The sequence below is a fragment of the Equus quagga genome, chromosome 20, assembly GCF_021613505.1.
Source record: "Equus quagga isolate Etosha38 chromosome 20, UCLA_HA_Equagga_1.0, whole genome shotgun sequence".
Classification (NCBI taxonomy): Eukaryota; Metazoa; Chordata; class Mammalia; order Perissodactyla; family Equidae; genus Equus; species Equus quagga.
The window spans coordinates 45,200,950-45,210,980 of record NC_060286.1 but is presented as its reverse complement, the minus strand read 5'-3'; the positions used below and the strand labels follow the sequence as shown (position 1 = coordinate 45,210,980).

General features: G+C 66.5%; 1 protein-coding gene across 2 annotated transcripts; it reads right to left on the bottom strand.

Annotated features, from left to right (window-relative positions):
• Positions 1 to 308: 308 nt before the first annotated feature.
• TEDC1 (tubulin epsilon and delta complex 1) lies at positions 309 to 9,707 on the bottom strand. Of its 2 annotated transcripts, XM_046646973.1 has the most exons (8): positions 9,468 to 9,706; positions 9,298 to 9,376; positions 8,451 to 8,653; positions 7,961 to 8,116; positions 6,693 to 6,791; positions 4,167 to 4,253; positions 3,528 to 3,695; positions 309 to 2,213 (listed from the first exon to the last, which is right to left on the bottom strand). In XM_046646973.1, the coding sequence occupies exons 1-8, from the start codon at positions 9,606 to 9,608 to the stop codon at positions 1,890 to 1,892; spliced, it is 1,257 nt and encodes a 418-aa protein (XP_046502929.1). In that variant the 5' UTR covers positions 9,609 to 9,706; the 3' UTR covers positions 309 to 1,889. The 2 variants fall into 2 exon arrangements, with proteins under 2 accessions (XP_046502929.1, XP_046502930.1); XM_046646974.1 differs by lacking the exon at positions 6,693 to 6,791 and having other exon boundaries at positions 9,468 to 9,707.
• Between the last annotated feature and the right edge of the window lie 324 nt (positions 9,708 to 10,031).

Below are 10,031 nucleotides of genomic sequence, written 5' to 3'. Positions count from 1 at the left end.
GTGTCAGAGACGGTTGCCTGTGTGAGGACTGGGGGCCCTGCCCACACCCGATTTCAGCCTGGGAGATCGTGTGGGACCCCAGGCCACACACCTGCGTGGCTCTAAGCCTGTGCACTCACCCGTTATGGCAACAGTAGGAGCCAAACACCCTGCTCGCCTGGTCCCTGCAGCCTTAGAACGAGCCTGTTGTGGGGCCACCACAGGTGCGCCCCGCCTCCCACGGGCTTGGCCTCTCAGGGCCTGTTCAGCCCCGTGTATTTCAGAATCAGCAGCTAAAGTCCCGCAGACACGCACACGGACACTCGGGATTTTGCTTGCGACTGTATTGAACCTACAGACCAATCTGAGGAGTGACAGCTCCGTAACTTTGGGTTTGCATTTGGGTTTCTGAAAATCACGTTCCCAAGGACAGGTGGGCGTCCTGGCTGCATGGCGGTCCACAGAAGCAGGGAGATTCAAGCGGACTTGTTTCCAGGTGAGACGGGTCCTGTCCAGCGGGGCGGAGGACAGTCGAGGGCGCAGCAGGGAGGGACGAGCCCCGAGAGGAGCTGAGAGGGGAGCCCAGGGTGTGGAGGAAGGGACTCTGGGCCAGGAAGTCTCGGCACAGGCCCAGGGGCCCTCTGGGGGGCCACCCCATGAGGACAGGATCAGGGATGTGCTTCCGAAAGGGAGAACCTGCTGGCCACTGCCTGGTCCAGCCAGTGCTCCTGAGGCCACTGCAGAGGCAGCACAGGTATATCCCTCCACCCAGGGACAAGAGGCCCAGACCGGCCAAGACAGAGCTGGTGCCGCCCGGTATGAGCTGTCACTCCAGCACATCCCCAGGCAGGCAGGAAAAGCAATGAGAGGATGTTCTAGCAGGGGGCCCAGGGGACCCAGGGACTGGAAGTGGCCTCAGGCCTGAGCTGGCTGGTAGCAGGAGGTGGCCAATGGGCCCCTTCACCTGCCCAGCAGTGAGCGGGTCGGGTTCAACTGCCCTGCGAAGAGGAGAGCTGGCAAGGGAGGCAGGGCTGAGGCGGCCTGTGCCTGCAGCGGGGAGGGCTGGGAGGCCGAGGCTCCTGGGATGGAGAGGACCCTGTTCTGGCTGCGGGCACATCCCTGGACACAGACGGCTCTTTGTCAGGGCCAAGCCGCCTTGGAAACAAAGACCCCTCTGTCCACATTGGCCTCCCCCTCACCCCCAGGGCACCACCCCCAGGAAAGGAACAGAGCCCCCTGGGCTCCCATCTGGCACCCCTGCCCACCATACACACAGACACACACACACAGGCACACACACACACCAGGCACACGCATGTGGACACATGCATACACACAGAAACACGTGTGCACACATGCATACACACAGGCACGCACACAGAGACACACACAGACATGCACACAGGCATGCAGACACACACGCACAGGCATGGCCCAGGCCGGGCTCGAGATGGGAGCCTGAGACGAGGGCTTCAGGGGGCGCCCAGGACCCTGACGCCCACCCTGTGCTGCAGGCCAGGCCTGTCCCCCTAGTACCTGGGCAACCCGGACCAGCCCAGCTTCAGTCACTAAAACCCAGGGTCCCCTTCCCCTGGGACTGAGCCCAGCCCCCCGAGACCTGAGGGTGGCAGAGGGATGCAGCAGCCTCGCTCCTGCAGGGAGGCCTCCACAACAGTTTCTGAGTCCTCTCTAGACCCGAAAGCCCACAGCCACCACACTGGGTCTGTTATGACCTCCTCACAGAGGACAGACTGTGCCCACCTCTGCCACTGCTGCCCAAGGAGCTGAGCTCCATCCAAAGTAGGGAGAGCCCCAGGGCCCAGAGTGAGTACACCACCAGGGCTGTCTCTGCATCGTCCCTGCAGCTGCCCGGACTCAGCCAGGCTGCTATGACAGGTGCCCCACATCCCTCAGCATCCAGGCGGCAGGATCCAGATGAAGCCAGGCAGGGCTCCCACCAGCCTGGCCAGCTCCTGCCGACACTGTCCCTGTAGCTGGCGCAGGGCCGCCTCCAGGCAGGCCTCCCGGCTCCTCAGCGCCTTGATCACCTCGGTGGCACACAGACCTGGGCCGCCCAGTGTCCCAGCCTCACTCCTCACCAGCCGGTGGGGCCCATGAGGCTGGGCCAGGCCTCCACCTCGCTCCCAGGCTCGCTGCAGAGCTGTCAGCTCCTGTCTTACGGCTTCCTCTGAGGCCCGCTGCGTGGCCTTCCACCCTGGCCCCCAGCCTCCAACCTGCACAGGAGAAGATGGTGGCTCATGAGCCCAAGGCAGCCGAGTCCCACCCAGGGGCCCCCTCAGCACTCCCCTCAGTGGCCCCACCCGTTCCCCGAGAAGGACTGAGGGCCCAGATCCCACATCTCCCACGGAAGCTGGGACCAGCCCCAGCGCCAGCTCCAAGGCCTGGCCCTTCCGGACTCTGCATCACCCTCACCAAGCCCTGAACCCTAAGCCAGAGACCTTGGGGCCCCAGGGATGGAGTTGACGGCCTGACCACCCCCGAGCCCTCATGACCACCCGGATCCACGTCAACTACCAGGGAGGAGTGTAGGGAGTGGGCTTGGCTGCTCCCAGCAGGCTGAGGCCCTTGGGGCCATCCAGAGACCAGAAGGCAGACCCTGGGGACAGCCACCCCCCCCCCCCCCCCCCCCCCCCCCCCCCCCCGCTCCTGGGTCGAGCCCAGCCTCCCACCAGCCACCACACTCTGCTGAATCGGCTTCCCACCTCCGCCCTGCCCTCCAGGAGGCGAGTGTGGGACGGGGCTGACCCAGGGGGACGCCAGCTGAACCCACCTCTGGCCCTCAGGGCAGGCCTGATCCCAGACACCCTTAGGCAGCTGGCCCAGTGGGGTGGGGGAGTGAAAAGACACTGTACCCTCGGTGTCCCCAGGGAACCGCCCTGACCCTGACCCTCAGCTGCTCTGCTCGAGGCTCCCAAACAAAGAAGCATCAGTGGCCCTGAGCCACGACAAGCACCGGCCTGACTCATCCCGAGGAACCGCCCACAGACATCCACAGAACTTCAGCTCTCACCTCCAGAGAGGGGAGGGCACAGGGCATGCACAGCCTCAAAGACCTCCAGGAAGCCCCCTGCTCTTCAGGGCAAACTGGAGACTTTAAGGGGAAAAACCACACTGGAAATTTACTGTAAGATGCTTCAGAAAAGGACGAGAGATGGAGAGAACGAGGCCCACTGCTTACAGCTCGAGCCCTGGTGCGCGCCACTCCGGCCCCAGAGAGGCGGGCGGTGCACGGGCAGGTAGGGCAGACCCACGTGTGCCCCAGCAGGTAAAAGAGCAGACGGGGGTGGACGGGACCTGCTGGAGACAACACCAAGAGCACCCTGGGAGAACAGACAGGCCTCCAACAGGGCGGCCTGGGGCTGCAAGGGACTCAGGCAGGGGCGGTGGGGGCTCCTCACCACACACCCTCCTGCTCTGCGCGTCTGGCACGTGAGTACACCCCCACCAAACTTAACCAGATTAAACCGCGTGAACTCCACAGGCCACTCTGCTCCACCTGCCCCAACTCGGCATCCCCAGGCCCTCACCCTGGCCTCCCAGGCCGCCCGCCGCGGCTCCACCACCGCCTGCAGCTCCTCCTGAAGGGCCTGCAGCTCCCGAGCCACCAGCTCCAACTCGCCAGCACCCCGTTCAAGGATCCTGGGCAGAAACGTGGGCTGTGAGGCCTCTGGGGGGCAGGCGTCCAGGACTGTGTCCTGCAGAGAGAGACCCAAGTGAGTGGGCAGGTGGCCAGCACAGGCCTCACAGCCACAGGCCCAGCTCCCCAGTCAGCGGGGAGAGGTGGGCCAGAGGCCTGGGGCAGTGCCCACCCCCAAGTGGCACAGTGAGGTGGATAACTACCAGCAGCCCTGCAGGCCTGGGGGCCAAGGAGGCACCAAGGCCAGGCTTCCGGAAGGCTGAGAGCCCTCAGAAGTCTGGGCCTCCCCAGGAGCTAGGCAGGGTGGGTGGTGGGACAGATGGACATCTGGAAAGAGCCCCAGACTCAGAGCCGGCAGGCCTGGGTGCAGAGCCAGCTTCAGAGCTGGGCGTGTGTGTGGCCTCCCAGTATCTCCTCTTTCTGTCCAGGAAATGGAAAGACTCTTCACCATCACCCCGGGGCTGCTGTGGTCAAGGCCGGGGATGGGGAGGGGAGGGCAGGGGAGGTGGGGTCGCTGGGGCTTCCTGACCATCCACTGCCAGAAGACCAGCTCCCGGCGCCGCCACTCCAAGGCAGCCTCCAGGCGTGCGTTCTCACTCTCCAGCCTCCGCAGCAGCTGCAAACGGCAAACCATGGCCCAGTCAGATCCCATGGGCACCTGGATCCCAGCACCAAGACATCATGCACTGTGCCCACCTCTCTCTCTGGCCCCTGCGCCCAGTCACTAGCCCCACCTCCATGCGCTGCCCACGCCTGTGAGCAGCCCGTGGTCCCCCATGCCGGCCCTAACTGTGAGCCCCACAGGGTCAGGGGCTGAGTCCAGGCACTCCCTGACTCGAGACCTCGGCCCCACATCCCTTGCTAACTGGGGACTGCACCCCAGAGGCTGCGGGCAGAGGAGGAGGCCCGGGACAGGGGGGCCTGCCAGGCTGTGGGGGAGGAGGGACCTCTCCCCTGCAACCTCAGAAACCCAAAAGGCGAAGGCTGCACTGCGGCCCAGCTAGGAGGTGATGGAGAATAGGCTGGGGCATCAAGGTGGAGAACACAGCCTCGCAACACGCAGGAGGGCAAGAAGCCCCACACCCAGGTGGCCCAGACCTGCCAGCAGTGTGCCACAAACTGCCATGCCCAGCCCGCCTGCGCCTCAGGCAGCCAGGAGCCCCACGCAGGTGCGTGGCACAGCCAGGCTAGCCGCACGGTCCACCCGAGGCTCCACCGTGGGTTGGGGAACACCCTGACCCGGAGCAGGCACGGCTCCTCATGGAAGGCAGAGGAGCTAGGTCATCTGGGAACCCAGGAGCATGTTCGGGGGCCGGGACAACTGGCCACCCTGTCGGCCAAGCAACAGCTCTGCCAGGCCACCACTCGGAGGGCCAGTGCATGCGCCCTGGGCTACAAAACCGGTGACACGGGGTCTCCCCTGGCCAGGGGTCTCCTCCTGCCCTTGGCTCCAGGGAACCCAGAGTGCCCGCCAGGCAGCCAGGGCCCTGCCTGTTGCAGCTGGAAGCCTGGGCCAGAGGAGGCACGGCCTTGAAGACTAGGCCAAGGGCCCGGGGAGGCAGGCCTGCAAGGAGAACTGCCCCACAGCGAGGGGCACAAGAGTCGGCTGAGACACCCCGGAGAGCGCCGCCTGTACAGGCGCATAGACGCACACCCTACACGCTGGCCAGCAAGAAGAACACTTAACTGGTTCCCAAGGCCAGTCCCACAGGGCACCCCACACTCCCCAGGCCATGGGATGGGGGGGCAGGCAACAAGCACCCTTCCCACCGGGCTGTGGGCCCAGTCCCTCAGTTCTGGAGTCTCCCTAGGGTGAGGGCAGGGAGAAGACACAGCGATGGAAGGAGAAGGCTGCAGCTCAGCCAGTAACCAAGGACGCTGCCCAGCCACTCAGGAGCACGCCTGGCCACTCACACAGCAACCACAGATCATTCCAGAAGCCTCTGGGACATGGCCCAGGAGTGCAGGCCCTTCAGGTAGGCCAGTCTAGGCTCCTGCCAGCTCCCCCTCCAGAAACCGTGGAAGGAAGCCGACAATGGGTCCCGTCCACCTGGCCACCCATCTGCAGTCCTGCAGTGCCAATCTGCTCGGCCTCCAGGAGGACGGGGAGCCTTCCTCGGCCCCACACACGCACCGAGGCCAGGGACCCAGGCAGCACCAGGCTGGAGCTGGTGCAGCCTCTGCTCTGCTCCAACCCAGGGGGAACAGGAGCAGGATCCGGGCCTCGCTGAATCACCCTGAAAAGGTGGACTGAGCCAAGGGCACCTAAGGACGCTCAGATGCTGCCTCAGCACTTCCAGGGCCCAGCACAGCCCTGCCCGAGTGCGGCCAGCCAGGTGTCCCCCAGGGCGCAGACCCGGCAGGCACCAAGGGCCAGGCAGGTGTCCCCAGGTGGCCACCCTAACCCCAAAGCATGGATGCAGATCCCCCAGGAGCACGCTGCGGGGATCTGCTGGGCAGGAAAGAAAGGGCCACTCCAGTCCTGAGCCTCAGCCCTCCTGCCCAGCCAAGTGCCCCTGGGCCGGGCAGCACCAGCCCCACACTCCAGACAGGCCTGAGCCCAGCCCTCGACGACAGCCAACCCTGGGCCTGTCCCAGGACCCTGGCCATGCCAGCCCAAGGGAAAGAAACAATGACAACCAATGGGTGGCCCCAGAAAAGAAGGTTGGCAGAGTGCGGGGCATGCTGGGCCAGCTTCCCCCACCTCCCAGACTCCCTCCGCCACCAGGTGACACCTGAACAGCCTCGAGGACCAACACCATCAGCTTAGACCCTCAAGCAGTCTTCCTGAATCCCAGCAGCCACCCTCAGCCAGCTGCCAGCCGGGCCCAGACACCTGTGCCCCTCGGGCCCAACCCCATGCGCACACAGTGGCCAGTCTGGATTCCTGCATCAGTGCACAATCTGGGGGTAGGAAGGGCTCTGAGGATGTGCCTGTCCCCAACACACGCAAGATGGTGACCTTGGCAAATACCCCCAGCTCAAAGACTCAAAGACAGACCACTACAGGTCCTCCCCCTAGGCCCCTCCACACCTTGGCCCCACCAGCCCTCACCTGCCGGCCGCCCTCCGGGTCCCTGAGCAGCTCTGCTTCAGTGACAGACAGGTGGCCAAGGCTGCGGTCGCTGTGGCAGCCACGGGTGTATGAGTGGACCTGAAACAGGCAGCGCAGGCCCCAGGCTGAGTGGGGCGGTGCCTCCCCAGCACTGGGCACAGCCTTCGGAGCCCACCTCACAGACAAGGAAACGGGCCACACCTTGCCGAGGCAGTGCAGGGCAGGACAGGCCCAGGCTCAGGACAGTCCTCGGCAATGCTGGGGACCAGCCCCGAGCCCAGGGCAGGCAGGAAGCCCAGAAGAGGCAGGGGCACCAGGCAGCCCTGCCTGTAGCCTCTCCACCCACCCAGCTCCGGGGGTACAGTGGGGGCAGGGTGGGGCACCCTGCTCCCCGCCTCAGCTCCAGTGCCAGGCCCGTACAGCGTGAGAAAGAGCCTCTGGACAGGCCAAACGCGGGGACACGGAGCAACTGTGTGGGTCTCGGGGGCAGGGAGGGCTCCTTAGCAAGGTGAGGCCCCAAAGCAGATGGGCGGTAGTTAACAGGTGGCACTGGCCCAAGCAGGAGAAGCAGCTGGGATTGAGGCTGGGCAAGAGGGAATAGGGGGTCCCAGAACAGGCCAGCTGAACAAAAGACCCTCTGCCTGGAGCAAGGGTGTAAGGTAGGGGTCTGCACACCATGGAGCCCTGTGCTGGTGGGAGCCCACAGCCAACTGCCCAGCCACCTCTCAGCCCAGACCCTGCACAAGGAGGACACCTGTGCCCTGGAGCTGAGTCCTGTTGACCTTCAGGAGCCCTACAGGAAGTGTCCACCACCCACAGCAGCCCACACCCGGGGTGTGGTGGGAGGGGAGCCCAGGCGGCAATGGCTTCCCCAGGAACTGGAGCCCACATCACTGCTCAGTGACACACAGCCTCAGGCCTATGGGGACTTCTGGGGACAGGAAGGCCAATCTCGCAGGCTCCTTGCCCCTCTGGCTCCCTGCCCCAGTGATGCCCAGCTCCATCTGTCCTAGGCCTCCTCTTGGGCCACCTGGAGCTCCAGGATCAGGCCCCAAGTGACCCCAGGGCAGTACCCAACCAGTCAGCCCCCTGCCAGGCCTAGGAAGGCCCACATCCAGCCAAAGGCCAGGCCCCAGCTCGCGCTGGGCCTCACTGGGCAGGCCACGGGCAGGGAGAGGGGCCAAGCTTGCCGCAGGGAGAGGCAGCGTGACATCCTGGAGCACAGGGGGACAACTGCCCCTGGGAGGACAACACGCAGGCAGCACTACCTTGCCCAGGAGGGCGCAATGCTCCTGCTGACTGGTGATCAGGTTTCGCCACCGGAACCGCAGCTTTCCCATGAGCCACTGCAGGTGGCGGATGTCCACACAGCCATCTGCTTCCACACGGGGTGCAGGTGGGCCAGGGCTGGCCAGGACCTCACACTGGAGAGGGGGCAAAGGTCAGGCCCTGCTCGCACACCCCAGCAGAGACCCCCAATGGGGAAGGAGAAAGGAGGCCCCAGGGAGTGAGAGCCGTGGATCCAGGAGTACCAGAGGGACAGTCACCTCACCCTGCCCTGAGGAGGGGGGGCAGGGGAGGTGGGAGCAAGGACCAGGGCAGGGAGGCCAACGGAGGCCCAGTCTCCAGCCAGGATGGCATTACTAACCCCCAAAGGGTGGCCCTGAAGGCTGGCCCAGGCCTGTCCTCACGGTCCATCAGGTGGCAGCCAGGCTCCCGGCCAGGGCTGGGCCCTGCTCACCCTCACCTCACACCCACCTCGCACACGGGCATCTCATCTCCCAGCCGCACACGGATCTGGGCCAGCAGCCGCTCGAGCAGGGGCCCGCGGGCCAGGAGCCAGGACAGGGCCAGCAGCAGCTCGCGGCTGCCCTGGGAGCCGTCCTCGGGGAGCTGAACCAGCGCACGCCTAGGGTAGCCCTGGGAGCACAACGCGGACTTCACCAGGCGCGCTTGGGCTTCTGGGGGTAGAAGATCGTCAGCTCAGGGGACCACCCATTGGAAGTGACATCACCTAGACCCCTAAGGGACCCCCGCACCACCCCAGAGACCAAGCTTAGAAGTGACAGTAGGGGGTTGGGACTTAAACAAAAGCGGGAGCCCAGGACTAACTCGCGCCAGGGCTTTATGGGGTACGCCGGACCCCAGCCTGCGCAGGGACCGGACTTACTGGAGGAAGCAGGGCTAAGAGCTGAGGGTCTTGCGTGGGTGGGCGGGGCGGAGCCTACAAGGGGAGGGAACCTATGCGGCCCGGTCTTACCAGGAAGCGGGGCTTTGCGTTGGTGGGCGGGGCCAGAGTCTACTGGGGTCGGGGCTATAGGGTGGGAAGTACCCGAGCCTACAAGGGGCAGGACTTACCGAGTAAATTGGGTGCGGGGACCGAGGGAGGGTGGGGGCGTGCATGGGTGGGGCGGGGCAGACCCTACCGGGGGCGGGGCTTACGGCGCGGGCGGGACCTGAGCCTGAGAGGGCGGGACTTACAGCAAGAAGCAGGGCTAACGGGGACGGGGCTTGCAAGGGGGGCGGGGACAGAGCCAACAAGGGGTGGGAATAGCCGGGAAGGCCGGGCCTATGGGGGCGGGCCTTCCCGGGAGGCGGGGCTTACCCGGGGTGGGCAAGGCGGCGGCGTCGTCTGCCGGCCGCGGCGAGAGCACGTGGAAGAGCAGCCTCCAGAGCGCCGGGGCCTGCGGAGATCAAAGAGCGGCGGTCAGCGGGGCCGGCCGCCTCCCTCCACCGGGGCCGCCGCAGGCCCGGCCGCCTGCCCGCGGGCCTCACCGCCTCCGGACGGTCGAACTTGGCGCGGCGGAAGGTCTCGGGGCTGGGCCCGCCAGGCAGCGCCCGACTCAGCGCGGTGATGGCTGCGGGCAGGGCCCCGGCGGCGTCCGCCGGGTCCACGCGGCGCCGCCGCCGCCCCATGCAGCCGGCCCCAGCCTCGCTCGGATCGCGCGCCGCCGCCGCCGCCGCCGCCGCCTTGTCCCGCGCCTCCCACCCCGGCCAATGAGCGGCGCCCCGGCGTTTGAGTGCCGTCCGCTCCGTCCGGTGCGGAGACACTTCCGGTGCGACGCGGGCCAATCGGCGCGGAGAGCTCCGCGGGGTCCGCCCTCTGCGGCTCAATCGCGGCTTCCCGGGCCCGGACTCCGCCAATCAGCGCCTCACCCCCTCGCACCAAACGTCCGCCTAGCAACCGCGGGAAGGTCTGCGGCCGCGCTCAGGGCGCCCCCTGCGGCCGGGAGGGCCGCGCAGCCGGGCGCCACCGACCCGCGACGGCGACCTAGGCCTCCGCGAAGCCCTCTCCGCTCGGCCGCCAGGGGGCGCCCAGAGCGCGCGCCAGGCCCGGGA

Bases quoted from the DNA above. Each gene is read 5' to 3' on its own strand.
- TEDC1 (XM_046646973.1), bottom strand. From the start codon at position 9,608: ATGGGGCGGCGGCGGCGCCGCGTGGACCCGGCGGACGCCGCCGGGGCC. The intron at 8,117-8,450 runs GTGGGTGTGAGG...CCCCCTCTCCAG, and splicing joins ATGAGATGCCCGTGTGCGAG to TGTGAGGTCCTGGCCAGCCC. The intron at 3,696-4,166 runs GTCAGGAAGCCC...CTCTCTCTGCAG, and splicing joins TGGTCTTCTGGCAGTGGATG to GACACAGTCCTGGACGCCTG.